This window comes from Pleurodeles waltl, chromosome 1_2, assembly GCF_031143425.1.
Source record: "Pleurodeles waltl isolate 20211129_DDA chromosome 1_2, aPleWal1.hap1.20221129, whole genome shotgun sequence".
In the NCBI taxonomy this organism is placed as follows: domain Eukaryota; kingdom Metazoa; phylum Chordata; class Amphibia; order Caudata; family Salamandridae; genus Pleurodeles; species Pleurodeles waltl.
In genome coordinates, this window is record NC_090437.1 from 1,091,407,409 (window position 1) to 1,091,427,590 (window position 20,182).

Consider the following 20,182-nt stretch of genomic DNA (forward strand, 5'->3'; position numbering starts at 1 on the left):
AGTCCTATTTGCATTTCAAGGTCCCTGCTTCAGTTCACACACAAAGACCTTTACACTAGCCACTTCAAAGGTTGTATCAGGTATAAAAATAGGACCCTCAGACCCATCCTTCAGTTCACTTCTAGACCTGTGGAAGGACTCTAAGAGAACTGCCCTGTTGACTGTGGCCTGCTGTGTACTTTAGAGGATTGCTATGCTGCGCCAAGAGGGTTGCCTGAACTCTTCCCTGTGCCTTCAGAGGACAGCCCTGCTGTTTGGTGACTTCTTTCCTGCTTGAACCCAAGACTTCCAGAGTGACTCCAAGGCTTAGTTAGCTGGCCTCCTTATCAGACCTTCGGGTACAGAGAGCCTCCAAACATTTTGAACCCACACCTCGACCCAGCCTGAGTGAATCCTGTTTCTCCATGTGATGACCTTCCCTTGGAAGTGGTACTAAAAGTTCCCAGCTAACCCAAATCTAAAACGTGGGACTTTTCTGCCAAAAAGTGCTCTTAGAGCTGAGAGGACACGAGTCCAATCTGCCCGCCATCCCAGCCAAGGTGCATTGCTGGTTGGCCTGACTTTGCAGCAGCTCCTGCTACATTCTTCTCCGCAGCAGCACATCTTCTTCAGAGACTCCTTGCAGACTTTGTTTCTGGCATTGTAGAGCCCTCATTGAGCACAGCCTGTAGGTTTGTCCTGCTGTAGATTTTCAACCTCCATAAAAGAGACTAAGGGGGTCATTACAAGCTTGGCGGGCGGTGCGGCCGCCAATGCAGCCGCACTCCCGCGGACCCCATTACAACATCCCCGCTCGGCCGGCGGGCGCAAACCTAGTTTACGCCTGCTGGCCCAGCGGGGATGCAGCCTCAACATAGGAACCGGCTCCTAATGGAGCCGGCGGTGTTGCGGCCGTGCGACGGGTGCAGTAGCACCCTTCGCGCTTTTCACTGTCTGCTATGCAGACAGTGAAGAGCTGCATGGGGCCCTGTTAGGGGGCCCCTGCACTGCCCATGCCAGTGGCTCCCCTTACCACCAGCCTCTTCCTGGCGGTGCAAACCACCAGAAACAGGCCGGCGGTAGGGGAGTCATAATCCCCAGGGCAGCGCTGCCCTGGCGGATTATCACCACCGGGGCTAAAACGGCGGGAAACCGCCGGCCCCGGCGTGTGACCGCGGCGCTACCGCTGCAGTCGTAATACACGTCTCCGTACCGCCAGCCTGTCCGACCACCAGGGTCGTAATGATCCCCTAAGTCTCAACGTAGAAATATTCACAGCCTCTTTGTCCAGCGGCTCTCTGACACCTCCTCCTCAGACACCACCGGCTGGTTTCCCCGGCCGAACTTCACCTTGTCAGACATTTTTCTTGAAAAATTCTTTTAAGTCTGAAGGCAAGTGGAGACCATGCCCAATCCACTTAATGTATCTGAACCTTGCTTCATTGCAGTTGGCTGTAACATTTTTTTTATTTTGCCCCGTTCTCGTGTAACTACATGTCTGTGGTTGGTGTTTTCATCTTTTAGGTGCTAATTTACTCTTTAAAGTTTAAAAAATCATAACTCCAGTTTTATTGATTGGATTTTTGTTGATTTGATTTTTGTTTACTTAAATTTATTGTACTTCTTTCATACACAAATCCCTCCGCAACTAAGTCGGAGGGTCAACCTGGAATCCTATGTCTGTACAGCGAGGTACGCGGAAGGGTTGCCCCCTATCATCCCTGCTATTTTCCATGGCTATCAAACCTTTGGTGGAATAGATCAGCATAGACCCCCAAGTGAAGGGGTTTAAATGGGACACTGGGATCTCCAACAGAGTGACCCTATATGTAGATGATGCCCTTATCTTCCTAAGTGATCCAGAAGAATCGAGAACCTGCATCTTAAAATTCTTGGTATATTTGGGGAAATCTCAGACCTATTGGTTAATACTTATAAATCCTCCCTGTTTCCGCCTAATACCTACCTACAGGACTTGGGCTGGGCAGGAGACATACAGGTGACAAGGGATGGACTCCTTGGTTTGGGCAAGGGCCATGCAACCCTCCTTCACAAACTGACAAAAACATTAAGGGGGTCATTCTGACCCTGGCGGTAAAAGGCACTTACCGCCGGTCAGAAGACCGCCATCATCCCGCCGCGGCCGCGGTAAACCGCCACGGTCATTCTGACCCACAACTGCCAAACCGCCAAAAACCCGACATCCACTGAAGGCTGCCTCATCAGCGGTCAGCGATAACCTGGAGATGACCAAACCTCCACCGTCACGCCAACACAAACACGCCCATGCCATTACGACCCACGAATCCACGCGGCGGTCTTTCAACCGCGGTATTCCATTGGCGGTACACACCGCCGCGCTCAAAATACCCACACCTTTACAAAACACAGCCACATTGGACAATTCCAAATACACACACCTGGTACACATACAAACACCACTCCCACACACCCATCACCATATAAAACACACACCCACATCACCCACAAACCCCCACAAAGCGAAATTCAGAGACACGGCGCAATACACAGAGAGAGAGCACAGGGAACGCAAACCACAACACACACAGGAACCCAACATCATCACCCACACCACATCTACGCACAAAACACCACACACCACTACACTCATCACCACAAACACCACCCCACACCTCATCCACACCACCCCATGGCACCCCAAAGACACCCCAGGTTCTCGGACCAAGAACTCAGGGTCATGGTGGAGGAAATAATCAGGGTAGAGCCCCAGCTCTTCGGCACACAGGTGCAGCACACCACAATAGCCAGGAAGGCGGAGCTATGGCAAAGGATCGTCTATAGGGTCAACGCTGTGGGACAGCATCCCAGAAATCGGGAAGACATCCGAAAGCGCTGGAACGACCTACGGGGGAAGGTGCGGTCGATGGTGTCAAGATACAACATCGCTGTTCAGAAGACTGGCGGCGGACCCCCACCCACCCCACCCGAATTCACAGCATGGGAGCAAGAGGTCTTGAACATCCTGCATCCTGAGGGCCTCGCTGGAGTAGGCGGAGGAATGGACTCTGGTAAGTCGAATCTCAACTACTTCACCCCCCCCAACCACCAGCATGCCAACCCACACCCCCACCCTCACCCCCAACCCCCCAGCACATATCCTCCCTGCTAATGTCCCACCAGCACAACCCACCCAACCCAACCCAAACCCCTGAATGCCAACACAAACCATGGACACCCATCACCTAAGGATGACCACTGCACATACCCATCCCCCCCCCCCACAAACCACCCTCACAACTCCTCCCACATGGGACTGCCAGCACTGGGGGACAAGGGCACCCACAAATCGCACGCCACGGCACACACAAAATCAATAACCATATTCTTTTACCCCTGCAGGGCCCGAACGCCAACACACCGGCCAGGAGGGTCCAGATTTGTCCACCCCACCCCCAGAACAGGCCCCCAGTGATGACAGCAGCTCTGTCGACCTAGAACCTGATGACCAGCCCGGACCATCGGGGACCTCTGGACAGTCGGTTACCCTCAGTCAGCCCCAGGCCACAGCAGACCTACCCCCCTCAGGAAACACCAGCACAGCACCCACCCAGCGGGCCCATGCTCCTGTCTCCAGGACAGGTCAAGCAGCGGTGTGTCTACCAGTACAGGGCACCCAGGGTAACCCACAACCCCAACAACAACAGGGACCTGGGGGCACTGGTAGTGGGCACACCGTCCAGGGGACAGAGGCCCAGGAACAAAGAGGAACTGGGAGGGCTGCTGTGCGACAGAGGGAGGACAGGCCTAGGGAACCCACTGTCCAAGAGGCCCTCACCACCATCATGGGAGCGTACCACCACTCCCAAGAGACGATGGCGGCGGTCCTGGCCAGGTTCCAGGAGATCCAGGCCACGCAGGAGGGCCAGTACATGGGGTTCCGGGAAGAACTGCGCACCATCAGTTCCGCAATGGGTACAATCGTGGTGGCACTCAACCAGATTGTCACCACATTGCGGGAGCATGTGGCCCCCCAAAGGGCCCCTGCCACTAGCATGGAGGAAGAACAGCCCACCACCTCCGCCGGCGCTAGTGGTCAGGAGGCCCGACACAACAGCAACGGCCCTCCCGGACCCCACCCCCTGCAGAACAAGAACCACCCCTCAAGAAAGGCCTGAGATCGAGGAAGAAGACAGAGTAGGATGTCAAGACCCCCACCATGCACGGAAACCCCCGGATGTCATCCCACTGTCCCACTTGTTGACCCTGTCCAACCTTGAACTGCCCCTGCTCCACCTTCCACAGGCATATGGACAATGGACCTGTAGGAACGACAGTCTGGACACTGCCATGGACATACCTCCACCATCACCCTGTTTGAACCATACACCTATTTTTAAAATTCAATAAACACAATTATTGCACATTAACCAACTGGATTCTGCTATCTATTTATTTAAACCAAATGTATTCGAAATAACCAACAAGACAGTTCTAGTTACATTGTGATGACAACATACCAGTGTCACACAGCGGTAGTCCATGGGGAAAAAAACCAGAGGGCACTCCGTGGGGATCAGATCACTGAAATAGGAAGTGATATACACAACTAAGTTACCATACATTGGGGTGAAAGGTCAGACAGTAGAGAGCCACTACAGTTACAGATATAATACAATGCTGGAGTAGATTATTACCTGTGTGTCACTGGAAATACTGCAGTATCACTCTGTCCCTGTTGTCTGTGTCGTCCTCTTGGTCTTCCTCCTCTTCACTCTCCGCGGGCTCCACACCGGCCACAACACCACCATCTGGACCATCCTCCTGCAGGAAAGGCACCTGGCGTCGCAAAGCCAGGTTGTGAAGCATGCAGCAGGCCACGATGATATGACACACCTTCCTTGGTGAGTACATTAGGGATCCACCAGTCATATGCAGACACCTAAACCTGGCCTTCAGGAGGCCGAAGGTCCGCTCAATCACCCTCCTAGTCCGCCCATGGGCCTCATTGTACCGTTCCTCTGCCCTGGTCCTGGGATTCCTCACTGGGGTCAATAGCCAAGGCAGGTTTGGGTAACCAGAGTCACCAATTAGCCACACACGGTGTCTCTGTAGCTGTTCCATCACATAAGGGATGCTGCTATTTCGCATGATGTACGCGTCATGCACTGACCCTGGGAATTTGGCATTTAAATGGGAGATGTACTGGTCAGCCAAACAGACCACCTGGACATTCATCGAATGATAGTTTTTACGGTTCCTGTACACCTGCTCACCGTCTTTTGGGGGAACCAAAGCCACATGGGTACCATCAATGGCTCCAATGATATTGGGAATGTGTCCAAGGGCATAGAAATCACCCTTCACTGTAGGCAAGTCACCCACCTCAGGGAAAATGATGTAGCTCTGCATGTATTTCATCAGGGCAGACAACACTCTGGACAACACCTTCGAAAACATAGGCTGAGACATCCCAGATGAAATGGCCACGGTAGTTTGAAATGATCCACTTGCCAAAAAATGCAGTACTGACAGCACCTGCACTAGAGGCGGAATCCCAGTGGGTTGGCGGATGGGTGACATCAGGTCTGGCTCCAGCTGTGCACACAGTTCCTGTATAGTGGCACGGTTGAGTCTGTAGGTGAGTATGACGTGTCTTTCTTCCATTGTCGACAGGTCCACCAGCGGTCTGTACACGGGAAGATTCCTCCGTCTCCTCGCAAGTCCCAGCGGACGATGCCTAGGAAGGACAACATGGAGCACAGAGTCAAGCAACCCACAGGTAAGTGCCCACAGCATGCCCAGTACACGTATCTCTCGGGATTGAATGGCTAGTATGATTGTCGGTGCAAGGCCTAGCCATGTGTGACGCAGTAGGAATGAAGCCATGTGGGCCCTTGAAATGGCGGCTGCCTGACCTGTGAAGTGTGACAATGTGAAGTGAGGTAATTGCGCAAGCGTGGCACACCGTGGCGGTAGGCGGTCGCAGTCCGCGGCGCTAAGCCGCATTGGACAACATTGAACTCTATGGGTTTCAGGAGCCAATGGCGGTGAGCGCCGGCCGCCGCGGTACGCACCGCAGCGGCACGCACCGCCGCAGCACGCACCGCCGCGGCCGTAACCGCCATTTTCTCTCTGCTTGACCACACGAGACCTGAGCATCCACAGGAGAGGACCTATACTGCAAGTGCTGCTGTGACCTCGGTCTGGAAGTGACAATGGCTGCTGCGACTGGGGAAAGGGCCCCCGCCTTCAGTTCCGAGGAGTTGGAGAAGCTCGTGGACGGGGTCCTCCCCCAGTATGCGCTACTCTACGGGCCTCCAGACCAACAGGTGAGTACACGGGGGGCAATGCATAGTGCCCAATGCCTGGCCTGAGTGGGGAGGATGTACGATGGAGGGGAGGGCAGCGAATGACGAATGCATGGCACGACAGATGAGAGCATGTACCACATGGCAAGGTTGGTGAGGGGGGGCCACTCACATCGAGCATGCAGAAAAGTGATGATGTTTCTCTTCCCCCCGTACATGTCACATAGGTCAGCGCCCATCAGAAGATTGACATTTGGCATGCCATCGCCAAGGACGTCCGGGCCCTGGGGGTCCACACCAGAAGGGGCACCCACTGCCGCAAGAGGTGGGAGGACATCCGCCGCGGGAGCAGGAAGACCGCGGAGGCTCTGCTGGGGATGGCCTCCCAACCTAGGAGGGGTGCCAGTCGTACCTTGACCCCCCTGATGTCCCGGATCCTGGCGGTGGCCTACCCCGATTTAGATGGGCGCTTGAGGACATCACAGCAGACACAAGTGGGTGAGTACCAGCACATTCAGCTATTTTGCGTGCAGTGGAGGTGCCTGGGTGGGGGAGGAGGGCTGTGGGTATCCCTAGGCCAAGGCGATTTCTGTAGGATAGGCCCGTCCGTGAAGTATGGTCCTGTGCCCCCGCCACCCACCTCTGTAGGGTGCCTAGTGACGCGATTCATGGACCAGTGTATACTGTGTGGGCAGTTGTCGCCCATAGGCTTGTAGGGCATGTCCCAGTGAATGAGTAGTGTACCCCAAGTGCGCAGCGTAGTGCAGGGGGCTTCTGTGTCTGTCCTCTCCGCCAACGGTGTCCCCAATGCATGCACTCAACTTGTCTTTATGTTTTCCACCCCCCCCATTTTCTTTGTTTATCTGTGAATGTGTGCATTAGCATCATCAGGCAGAGGAGAAGTGGCATCGGCGCAAGAGGGAGCTGCATCTCACATGGCCCCGAAGGCCCATGCAACGGACTCCGACATGACCAGTGAGACGGAGGGCGAGGGGGGCTCCACCACGGGGACCCGTGGAGACGGCAGCGACACCGACACGTCCTCGGAAGGGAGCTCCCTTGCGGTGGCGGCAACATCCGTGCCCACCGCAGAAACAGGTACAGCCGCCACCCAGCGCACCAGCTCCGCCCTCCCAGCAGCCCCTCGGCCCGTGCCCGCAAGGCCAGGAAGCCGGCCATCTCCTTCGCCCCAGGCACCTCAGGCCCTGCCCCAGTCACCCCTGCTGCCCTCAGTGAGGAGGTCATTGACCTCCTGAGGACCATCATTGTTGGGCAGTCTACCCTTTTGAATGCCATCCAGGGTGTGGAGAGGGAGGTGCATCAAAGCAATGCATACCTGGAGGGCCTTCATTCGGGTCAGGCTGCCCATCAACGATCGTTCAACGCTCTGGCCTCAGCACTGACGGCAGCCATTGTCCCTGTCTCCAGCCTCCCTCTTCTGACTCCCTCCACCCAGTCCCACTCCCCTGTTCCTCTGCCTATCCCATCCACACCTACAGACCAGCCTGCACACACCTCAACACCCAAGGGCAGCTCATCCAGACATAAGCACCACAGGAGACACAAGCATTCACCCAAGCAACATCCAGATGCAGACATGCCAACAGCCACTACCTCCTCTGTGTCCCCCACCTCCTCGTCTCCCTCCTCCCTCCCTGTGACGTCTCCACACACACCTGCAAGCACACCACCATCAGCCATTGCACCCATCACCAGCACACCCTCCACACCAGTCCGCACACGTTCAGTCACCACCCCCACAGCCATGTACACGTCCCCTGTGTCCTCTCCCAGTGTGTCTGTCACCCCCGCTTCCCAACCACACAAACGCAGGCAGGCACCCAAACAACAGCCATCCACCTCACGTCAGCCTCCTGCCCAAGCACCTGCACCCAAAGACAGCACACTTGACTCTCCTACAACCACATCCTCTTCCTCCACTCCCATACCCACTCCAGCCACCCTTCCCATGGCTCCCAAGAAAATTTTCCTCTCCAAAGTGGACCTCTTTTCCTCACCTGACCCACCCCCTCCATCCCGTAAGAGTTCCACAAACACCTCAGCCACCACCAGCCCAGCAACTCCAAAGAACGTCGTGCCTGGTTTTTGGAGTCCGCCCTTTCCTTGGGCTGAGACATCGTCCAGCAGCAAAGGCACAGCCAGCCCCCCCCCTGGGAAGAGGACCAAGAAACTGAAGGGCAGGCGCGACAGGCCTGATACGCCTGCCCCCAAGGAGGGTAGCCTTGCACCGTCACCTGCCACATCGGGTAAGGGAGCCAAGGGCCACGGACAGTCTGCCAAGGAGGGCAAGGGCAGCAAGGAGCAAAGGGCAGGGAGCAGCCGACCTGGCCATGAGGGCCCCACCAGCCCCATTCCGGGGGTATCGAAGGAGAGCCAGGGCCCCAGGACTCCATCACAGGAGGGCCCCGCAACAGAAAGGTCAGATGCAGAGTGAGCGGCAAATATTGGCCAGGTGTGGTTCACTGGAAACAGAAGACAGGCACCGCTGAACAGGGCCCCGCCGTGAGGAGCACCGCTGAACAGGGCCCCGCCGTGAGGAGCTCCGCTGAACAGGGCCCCGCTGTGAGCAGAACCGCTGAACAGGGCCCCGCCGTGAGAAGCACCGCTGAACAGGGCCCCGCCGTGAGCAGAACCGCTGAACAGGGCCCTGCCGTGAGAAGAACCGCTGAACAGGGCCCCGCCGTGAGAAGCACCGCTGAACAGGGCCCCGCCGTGAGCAGAACCGCTGAACAGGGCCGAGCCGTGAGGAGCACCGCTGAACTGGGCCCCGCCGTGAGCAAAACCGCTGAACAGGGCCCCGCCGTGAGCAGAACCGCTGATCAGGGCCCCGCCGTGAGAAGCACCGCTGAACAGGGCCCTGCCATGAGCAGAACCGCTGAACAGGGCCCCGCCTTGAGAAGCACCGCTGAACAGGGCCCCGCCGTGAGGAGCACCGCTGAACAGGGCCCCGCCGTGAGCAGAACCGCTGAACAGGGCCCCGCCGTGAGGAGCACCGCTGAACAGGGCCCCGCCGTGAGAAGCACCGCTCCGCTGGGCCCTTCCTGTCAAGCACCGCTCCGCTGGGCCCTTCCTGTCAAGCACCGTTCCGCTGGGCCCTTCCTGTCAAGCACCGCTCCGCTGGGCCCTTCATCTCAAGCACCGCTCCGCTGGGCCCTTCCTGTCAAGCACCGCTCCGCTGGGCCCTTCATCTCAAGCACCGCTCCGCTGGGCCCTTCCTGTCAAGCACCGCTCCGCTGGGCCCTTCATCTCAAGCACCGCTCCGCTGGGCCCTCCATCTCAAGCACCGCTCCGCTGGGCCCTTCCTGTCAAGCACTGCTCCGCTTTGCCCTTCCTGTCAAGCACCGCTCCGCTGGGCCCTTCATCTCAAGCACCGCTCCGCTGGGCCCTTCCTGTCAAGCACCGCTCCGCTGGGCCCTTCATCTCAAGCACCGCTCCGCTGGGCCCTTCCTGTCAAGCACCGCTCCGCTGGGCCCTTCCTGTCAAGCACCGCTCCGCTGGGCCCTTCATCTCAAGCACCGCTCCGCTGGGCCCCTCATCTCAAGCACCGCTCCGCTGGGCCCTTCATCTCAAGCACCGCTCCGCTGGGCCCTTCCTGTCAAGCACCGCTCCGCTGGGCCCTTCATCTCAAGCACCGCTCCGCTCCGCTGGGCCCTTCATCTCAAGCACCGCTTCGCTGGGCCCTTCCTGTCAAGCACCGCTCCGCTGGGCCCTTCATCTCAAGCACCGCTCCGCTGGGCCCTTCATCTCAAGCACCGCTCCGCTGGGCCCTTCCTGTCAAGCACCGCTGGCCCATTGGCAGTCCCGGTTCTGTGTCGGCCAGGCCTTCACGACGCACTCTGCCCACCATGCCTCCTCCATGACCAGTGGTCTCTGTAATCCACCTGATGGACTGTGGCTTTGCACTCCCCAGGATGGCACAGTGGGAAACCCACCCACTGTAGAGACTTGTGAGACTGTGGCTTTGCACTCCCCAGGATGGCACAGTGGGCAACCCACCCACTGTAGAGACTTGTGAGACTGTGGCTTTGCACTCCCCAGGATGGCACAGTGGGCAATCCACCCACTGTAGAGACTTGTGAGACTGTGGCTTTGCACTCCCTAGGATGGCACAGTGGGCATGGAGGCCCTTCGTGGATCTGGCGTTGTGGACTCATGTGGCTGAGGTGCCCCCCCTTCCCTTCCCCCTGAGGTGCATGTCTTTTTATTTTAGTGATGCCCCAGCAGTGTTCTCTCCAATGGACTGGATCTCGTGTGTGGGCTTTGCCCATGTGTTGCTGCACATTGGCCCACGTACCTTGGGACTTTGATTGACTGGGCCGGACTTTTGCTGCTTGTATGGATGGAGTTCTAGATGTGTATTCATTCTTCATATATTGCTAAGGTCGCTATACTTTATTGTTGCAATAATATGGTTCTACTTTTACATGCATTGGCTTTTGTCTTTGTTTGGGGGGGGGGTTGGGGGTGTCACTCTGACTTTTTTATCTGCATAGGTGTGTAGGTATTTCGGTGGGGGTGAGGATGGGGGTGGGTGTGTTGCGTATGTGTGTGCCCGTTACCTTTCCTCCTTCCCCCTCCCCTGTGTCGTAGGTGCAGTACTCACCGTTGTCGTCTGCGGCGTGGTTCGTGATCCTGGAAGAACAGCAGGAAGGCAATGGCTGGGAGGATGTGGAGTTCGGGTTTCATGCTGTTCCGATTCCGCGTGGAGTGTGTCGAGGTAAGCTTTTTCCATTGGAGATGTCTGTTTCCGCCGTGTTTTTTTGTCGGCGGGGCTCCCGCCCCGGAAAAGGTGGCGGATTGGTGGGTCGTGATAGGGTGGGCGGTACATTGTCTGCCGCCTGCCTGTTGGCATTGACCGCCAGGGTCAGAATTCATATTTTTCGGCCGCCAGCCTGTTGGCGGGTTGGCCGCCGCTTTAACACTGTCCGCCAGGGTCAGAATGAGGGCCTAAATCTTTGACAGCTTTTCCTCTGTTGCTGTTGAGTAGATCTCCCATCTTTAAAATAGTAGCTCTGGCCTGCTTTCTGTATCAGTTACACAATTCCCTGTGTGACTTACCATGTTCCTTCATTGATGGTCAGCCCTTTGGAGCTTCCTCTGGAAGCAGGGTTGTACTCAGATATCCCTTGCCAACTGTTACCAATCCACTTATGAGGAGGGGGACATCAAATCTTACTCTAGGACCTCCCACTGGTTAATCATTAATAAATAGATGTTCGACACATAGGGGGACCTGGCCTTCATCACGGAGAAATGAACAATGGAGGGGGGGAGCATCAGTGGAGCACTTACTATATGGAGGGAAGACAGCCTCACCACTCCCCCTGACAACTAAACTCGTACTACTACTCTAGAATCTGTTGGCTGGCAGGGGCATCTGACTAAAGAGACACCTCTCTGGGAGGGGAAAGTGTTGGCACAAGTGGCAACATTGGAAGGCTTTCAGAAATAGGAGTTTATTGGGATCTCCACTCTGGGAGATGTAATGCAGGGGTGATTATGAAATCCGACCAAGACCTTCAGGAGGAATATACATTACATTGCAGCCTATTCTTTTTCTTTCTCCAACTGAGTCATGCTCTCACACCTCATGTAGCAGGGCTAGAAGAGCTCTCAGATTTCAACCCTTTGGGGAGGAAACCTCTCATGGAGGAGTTGGGTGGCATAAAATATCTCAGGTATTTGGCACCCTAATTAACAATAATGTAGAGTCTTTTGATAAGCTGTGCCTAGCTTGAGAATGAGACCTGGATCCCCTGGAAGATGAGGAAGGGGGAGAGACGAGGGCAGCCCTGAGAGACATAGCTATAGTGCAGCAGCTCTTCCTTAGTCAGCTGAAATATCTCCATAAAGCATACCTCACGCTGCACATTGCATCTCCCCAGTATCTTAGGTGATCCTCTGCAAAGGGGGATTTCCTGCAACTCTATGGGGATGTAGCAAACACACCCCCTCCTGGAAATCACTGCTCTCAGATCTGATCTCAGTGGTGGGATAGTTGCTGCATCCCAACACCAAGCTAGCCATCCTTCATATTCCGATCGAAGGAGAACCCAGTAGATATAAAATGACCTTCCTCTAGCTGGGCCAGGTGAAAGGGATATAGCACGACACCGGTGAGACGAAGGTGCCCTCTCTGGAGGAGTAGAGGAAGAGATTAGACAGCTGCATGATAATGGAACAGCCCATCTGTAAGGCTAGAGCCTACCCATATAAACTCCTTAAAATATATAAAGCTGTGGGACACTTTGAGAGCATAGAGCTGGCCCCAGTCACCTCCTCACAAGCTGCACTTGCTGAAGAGGTACAGAATTATGGGATCTGAGGTTCAAGAGGAATGGGCAGATGGGGGCAGTCAGAGACAGACAAGTACCAATGTGGACTATAATTAATAATGTGGGTGGGGGGCGAAGTCAGAAGATTGACAGGAGACAGAGCATTGTTTTTTTGTTAAACTGTACTGCAAAACGTCAATAGAATGTGTTGTAAAAATACTCTACATTTCTAAATTGGTGTGGTACTGTCCTTGTGTTGTCTTTTCACTGTATTGCTGTTTGATTGTTACATTAATACTTTACAGATTGCCTCTAAGTTAAGTGTGACTGCATTTATTCCAAGCTCCCAGAGGGCTAAGCACAGGTTAATTTAGTGACCTTTTGTGGTTCACCCTGACAAGGACTGTGGTTGTTACTTGAGTAAGATTTCACTCCCTTCAACCAACAATCCCATTCCTCACTGCTAGTACTACATATATTGATGAGCCTGCTAACATTTTATGCAGATAATCGGAATCCCCCCACCCCTACTTAGGGTAGTTATTCTAAACTGGAAAAAAAAAAAATTCTCTATTGGATCATGCATCGCTATTTAAAATGAATGTGCCTAAATTTTATTTTTAGAGTGTGCAAAATATGCTTTACACCATACTTGCCTTTTTTTTTAAAGAAACCAGATGATCTGGAAAGACAGTACCCCAGAGTGCATGGCAACATTTCAGAGAAATACATTTGTCGACGCAAAAGCTTTCCCTAATATTAGGAATAACTGTGAAGCAACACAACTAATAAGAGTAAATGACTGGGCACATTAGCTGAACCAGCCTTACGATTTAACAGGTGTGCAGTGGACAAAAAACGGATAAGCTCACATAATGTATGAAGTAACAATAAACGGCAAGTTTATTGCCTTCTGCAAAATCTGTGAGCACACCATTGGTGCTTAAGAGCTGAGATACCATAGGCATATCCAGACTGGGTGATGAGTGGTGCACCTCTGTGGTACACAATTTGAAGAACTGCAAATTTAATATGTGCTAAATAACTCTAAATATTTCAATATCTGCAGCTCAGTCACATCTCTTGCATTGGGACAGGGAGATCCCAACAAGAGGCATCACCTTTAGTGGTAAGGGTACCAGAAACTATAATTGTTAAAAAGTCCATACCACAAACATATGTTACCCTTAATATTAAGCTATAGGGTCTGGTGAAAACGGGACATAGGCAACATCGAGGATGGATCATGGTAAAAGGCACTTACAATAAGCCCCCTGACTAAGAGTAAGGGCTGGTTTCCAAACAATCACACTAAACATTCACCCTATATTTCATATTCATAATCATATTTCCTAAGGGTCCAGTAAAGAAACTTTGCCCAATCTAATAGTGATATATGTTTTGTGGTGATATGGGTAAAGAAGCACTTTAATCCTGCATTATCACTTGGTCATAGATAAATACTGACCAAAATCTGTAGAGAACTAGAGGTGATGCTGACACTGTCTAGAAAGCTAGAGAAACCGCCATACTGCTTGGGATTTATGGTAGACAGGAAGTTTTCAACTACCACAATTCAATAAAAAGTCTTTAAAGAAAACAAATTGCAGAATGTTTTCTCTGGTAGTGACTGTCTCATAAGCAATCAATGTGAAATGTGGAAAACTCAAAGCAATACTCTTCAATTTTAATGTCAAGTTGAACATAGGTGAAAATGCGTACTTTTTGTGTTTTACTCATCTGTTGTTGCTATGCTAATGCATGGAAAAATCACGCATGGCACATAAACAGCTGTAAATACAGAGATGTATCCTGGGGGTAGGAGTGGCTGGGGAAGGTTACTTCGGTTTTATGACAGTAGCAAGGAAAAATAGATGTGCACCTCCTTGACTTCCATGATTTTCCTACATAAAAGTGGAATTAGTCATGGCTTGTTTATTTCCAGAGCAGTCAAGGCCAATAGTAGGTTATCCAAAAAAAAGTATCTTACCACAGACAAATATCAAAGTATTCAATTGCTGTATCATAAAGTACAAATCTTGCTGATAGTTTTCCGAGTGCTGATTACTGTATGTTGGCGATTTTAGCTTAGTCAGTACGACACTAAGGGCCTGACTCACAAACCTAATTTAAATATTTGAGTACGTGTACACTTTTGAGTATGTTTACTATTTTGTATTATTCACAAAGTCCGAGTGTAAGTTACTAATAAACCAAGTATTGAAAATGCCTTTGACAATTTAGTTTTGTCATGGTTTTTGCTAAACTTTATTGCCAGTCTGTCACTAATCTAAAAAACAAATGGCTAAAGGCAAAAATGTTGTTTTGGTCTAAAAAAAAAAGCACACATTGCCATAGTACTCCCTGGTGTGTGGGTGTGAAAGGGCAACAAGCCGGAACCAATAGTGAAGTAAATCAGTGGCTAAAGTGGGCTGACCCATTGCCCCTTGATGCATGCTGAACTGGATGGAAGAACGATGCGAATGACAAAACCACAAACTAATGGTTGAAGTCTGGCTCAAAACCCCTAAAGGTAAATGTTATACACATCATTTTAGAAAAATCAAAGGGTCTTGATTTAAAAAAGGATTTAAGTAAGCCAGTCAGTCTGATATTGGCTGCCAGCCTCTGTCAGTCGCCCAGGCTGCATCCCAGGACATCATTTTTTTTCCCACCATGACACCTCAGTTTTGACTCAGCCAAATGCAAATGAATCCTGACCCTGCTCCTCATGCGAACAGTCCAGCCCAAACGGCCAAGCCAGGTGACCCAGCCATATGCAAATCAGCCTCTATCCTGCTTCTCATGGGAACAGTCCAGCCCAAACTGCCAGGGCAGAAATACAGTGGATTGGGATGCGGCCCCAAGGGACTGCCAGTGGCAGAGATTAATGCAAGTATTCCATCCATTTGTTTGTTTTTGTTGCAGTTGATGACCTAAGTGCGATAGGTCTCAGGCATGGGTCCCGTGTTGGGTGAAACCATCCCTAGGTTGCTTGTATTCTGGTTCAGGGAGGTCCTAGCATAGCTATACCCTGTTGTGGTTGAATAAATATAATTTGTGCCACTTGCAGAGGCTCGTACAAAACCAATGTGCCACTTGCAATTGCTAATCTGCCTTTTGTCCAGTGGCAGTACCTAGAATAAAGGTCATCATTGGTAATGCTTAAGAGTGTCATTTAGCGACATTTAAATAGGATAGTGATAAGAATGTTTCTCCTGTGCTTTGGAGAGGTGTTTTTTTTTCTTCTTCTAAGCGAAAGTGGAAAGGGTACTTTATATAGAGCAAACAGGTTAGGGATCTCCTTTGTGGAGACTGTTAGCAGGTGTTACCACAATGTAACCTATGGATCCAATGTATTTAGAATTGCTTTTGCCCCTGTTTACACATGCACATATAGCTGGCAATTGCAGGACCAGCCTACACAGTGTCTGAGCAAGCAGAAATACTTGTTGCAGAAGCTGTGACAGATTTTAATGTCTTGAATTACATTTTAACATTAGTAATGTTTTTCTCTTTCCAGATTGAGAATCTGGAACACGATCTGCAAGGAACTGTTGATGAGCTGCAGGATGTCAAGCAAGAACGGACTTTCTTCCAGGATAAAGTAGGCAGATTAAACCAAGAGCTAAACCACATCCTGGGAGGGCACGAGGCACGCATCATTGATGTGGATGCTTTGTGTATGGAGAACAGGTCAGGACTAGCATAAGTTTGGCTTTTAATAATGACCAATGAAGTGTTTTGTAGGATTTACTACACAGGTAGTTGGCGGTAAATTATATATAGTTTTAATTGCATTTTCTACTCATGCCAATTCTTTCATATATTCTTGAGCTATGGGTTTGGAGTGGCGAGGATGTAAAATGGATTATGAATAAAGTAATGAGGAGAGAAATGGACAAGAACAAATAAGAAAGGAGTACTGAAAAGAGTTGCTATGATCAGGCAAGACGAGTAGCGGAAAAAAGAGTGAAGGTGTGTAGTTGAGGAAAAGTTTGATAAAAGGTGAGCAATAAGTTGATCACAGGAGTGTTGAGGTGACGAGGAGAGAAGCAGTTTGGAAAAGAAAGAAAAGATGAGGAGGAGCATAAAGATAAGATGAAAGTGAAAAAGGAAAGCGAAAAGAACGCTAGCTGTTTTTAAGACCAGTTTGAACTGGGCTTTTGGGAAAGGCAAAGACAAATTAACCAACCAAGAACAATTTCTAGGGTTTAAAAAGCTATTTACATATAACTTATATAGATCATATCACAATAAAACTGAATAACATTTGAACAATAATAGATTGCAGCAAGTGGAAGGTAGTAGGTGCATGCCATAAAACACATTTACTAGACATACTTCAGAGCATGTAGCCTGTGAAAAAATAATTTTACAAGAGAGACTGAAATGGTGAGCTTTTAGGTGTTTCCTAGAAGTGAAAAGGGTGTTGTTTCTAAAGGGCAGTAGATTTTCAATCAGTAGTTGTACCTCAAGACAAAGAGTTTTTCTGACGGATTCTTCTAAATCTGCAGATTCCTTACCTTGGGAATATCCCCTGATGCCAGGCAGTATCTAGAAACTCAAAAAGTCATGTTCCTGCATGCCATTAGGTGGTGCTGTGCAGCTCCGTGGTGACTTCATTCAACCGTAGATGTGCTAAATAAGCCACAAATAAGTGCCACCCATCTGCACTGACATCCGTTCCTTTCTATCTGTGCCTTCAGACTTGGATCCAGGGCCCGCTCCTTTTCTTTCTCTTGAATAGATTTTTCTCACAAATTTACCAGTGTGCTAGGGACCATGTCACCTCCTAAGACCACAGGGTATACATTTTGTAGAGACTGTTGCAAACAGATGTCTCTGATAGACCCCCAGTGCAATGTACCTAATGTGCTTGGTTTGATGCACGATTCTAAGGCCTGCGCCCAAATAAGCCAAAAGTTCACCCAAGAATGTGAAGCAAAGCTCTGTATGATCAAACACCACAAGACTCCACGCAGTTCACAGTTCTGGATGAAGTTGAAAGCGAGGATTCGCTCCCGCTCCTAAAGTTGTTGGGTAAGCCAGAGTAAAAGTATATGAAGTCCAAGCTGGACTCTGCCCCTTCCCGCCGTGGTCGATCACCTGAAAAATTGCAAGGGGCAACAGCACAGCTCTCTGTCTCTCTCATATCCCATTGAGGAACTGATTCCAACACTGGTCCCAATGCACTCCAATGTTCCGGGTCCATTGGCGAAATGGCAGCAGACCAAAGTATGCAGGGACACCATACTGCACATCTGGGGAATGTTTCCAGCTCCCTCTGGAATTCTTTCAGACTCCAAGGATCCACAGGGGCCTCCAGTCAGGTTACTCCCAGTGGATCTGTCCTTTGCACCATCTGTGACCCTCCAACCTGCTTTGGGTTCCGCACCTGTGTTGGTGCCAACTTCAGTTCCAGTACCAAAATCTGTGTCAGTCCCTTAGACACTGGCGCTAGAGGAAAATCCACAACTTATCATAGTGTCTGACTCCAAGGCAAATTTGCCTTGCCTCAATCCTGTGTCATAACCAATGCTCAATCTTTCTGACTTAGACAGAATACCATTACTGCACATTGGCACACAGACACTGCACCATCTTTTTCACTTGGAACTCAATCAAAGTCAGCCATGCGGAATGGGATGATGGGGACTGTTGACCTGGCCCTTTTTGCAGGGTCATCCCCAAACTTTTTGCCTCCTTCATCCTATTTTTTCTGACCTGTTTTTGTTGGCTTTTGGTCTCTGGGCACTTTACCACTGCTAACCAGTAATAACGTGCTTAAGCTCTCTGTGTAAATTGTGATTCTGATTGGTTTTCCGTGATTTTCACATTTGATTTACTAGTCCCTAGTATAGTGCACCATATGTGCCCAGGGCCTTTAAATCAAATGCTACTTGTGGGCCTGCAGCACTAATTGTGCCGCCCACATGATTAGCCCTGTAAACAGGTCTCAAACCTGCCATTGCAGTGTCTGTGTGGGCAGTTAGGAACTCCCATTTCAACCTGGCAAGTGCACCCACTTGCCAGGCCTAAGCATTTCCTTTTACTACATATAAGTTACCCAAAGGTAGCCCCACCGCTTCCCTATGGGCAGGGTGCAGTGTATTTAAAAGGAAGGACATGTACTGATGTATTTTACATGTCCTTTTACATGTCCTGATAGTGAAATACTAGCCAAATTTATTTTTCACTATTGCAAGGCCTATCTCTCCCATAGGTTAACATGGATATTGCCTTGAAATATCTTTTAAGTGCAGATTCCCATTGTGAGCAGATTGAGATGTGGAGTTTGGGGTCTCTGAACTCACAATTTAAAAATACATCTTTTGGTAAAGTTGCTAATTTGAAAAAGCTACTTTTAGAAAGTGGGAGTTTTCTTGCTTAACCATTCTATGCCTCTGCCTGGCTACTGAATAGACGTCTGGGTCAGACTGACAGTTGTGCTGTTTGTGAATTCACACTAGACAGTGACACACAGGGAGCTGAGGTTTGTCCTGTGTATCCTGATGGACCTTCCTGGGCTAGAGTGGGAGGAGGAGCTGACATCTGCACTTCAAAGGGCTGTGCCTGACCTCATGCAATACAGTCTCCAACTCCCTAGAGTGTGGCTGTGGCAAGGCAAGAAAGAGGCATTGGCTTGTGCACTACAAAAACTTACCTTTGATGTTTGCCTACTTCAAAGGCAGACATGAGTATAAGTATTGGACTCCTGACCCCACAACTTTAGAACACTTCTGGATCAAGAGGAACCTCTGCCAAGGAGAAGAGTTGAAGAGCTGTGAGGAGGAGTACTGCCCCTTTGCTGTGTGTGCTTTGCTGGGTTGGCCTTCAGTTGCTGCATCTGCCATAGAGAGGACAAAGACTGGACTTTGCTGTGTATCCTGCTTGTGAAGTTTCTCCAAGGGCTTGGATTGAGCTTGCCTCCTGTTAAGAAGTCTCAGACACGTCAAAGACTTCATCTGCCAGCACCTGGGCTATGTTGCCGAGTTCCCTGACTTGCCAAGTGGTGACACATCCAGTCCCTGGGCCCTTGGAAGCTGATAAAACTTGAGAGAAAACCACACACCAGAGCCGAGCAGCAGAAAAATCGACACAGCACCTATACCGTGGCTGAAAAATTGACACAGCACCAGTGTAATTGACGCATCACCAGCTCAACATGGATTAATCGCTGCTGTGCATCCTGATTTTCCACGCATAGTCCTTGGGCATCAAATCTTCAACATCACCACACAGATCTGAGACTGCTCATATGGAAATCAACGCATCCCTTCCCTGCGACTAAGGAACTGATGCATAGCTTGCTTTTCTGATGCACCATTGCCCTTGCTGCTTTATGTTTGACGCATACCAGGTACTTTGCGCTAAAACAAGTCATCCGTTGCTTCATGTGGACGAAGACTCTTTTTTTTTTTTACTTTAAAACATGATATCTTTACTTGTGCATGTTGGATTTTTGTTGTTTTGATCTTGTTTGATTTAGATAAAAAAATTGCTTTTTTTCTAAACTGGCGTAGAGACCTTTTGTGGTGTTTTCAATGTGTTAGTATATGTGTTTGTGCAAATACTTTACACATCGCCTCTGAGATAAGCCTGACTGCTTGTGCC

At 50.7% G+C, this 20,182-nt stretch overlaps 1 protein-coding gene across 4 annotated transcripts in view; it reads left to right on the forward strand.

The window, feature by feature from the left end:
- CCDC149 (coiled-coil domain containing 149) overlaps positions 1 to 20,182 on the forward strand; it is a 315,035-nt gene that overhangs the window by 162,932 nt on the left and 131,921 nt on the right. For all 4 annotated transcript variants that reach the window (XM_069202164.1, XM_069202165.1, XM_069202167.1 and 1 more), the window contains exon 6: positions 16,089 to 16,261. In XM_069202164.1, coding sequence (XP_069058265.1) covers positions 16,089 to 16,261 — 173 coding nt within the window. The remainder of the gene's footprint in view (positions 1 to 16,088; positions 16,262 to 20,182) is intronic.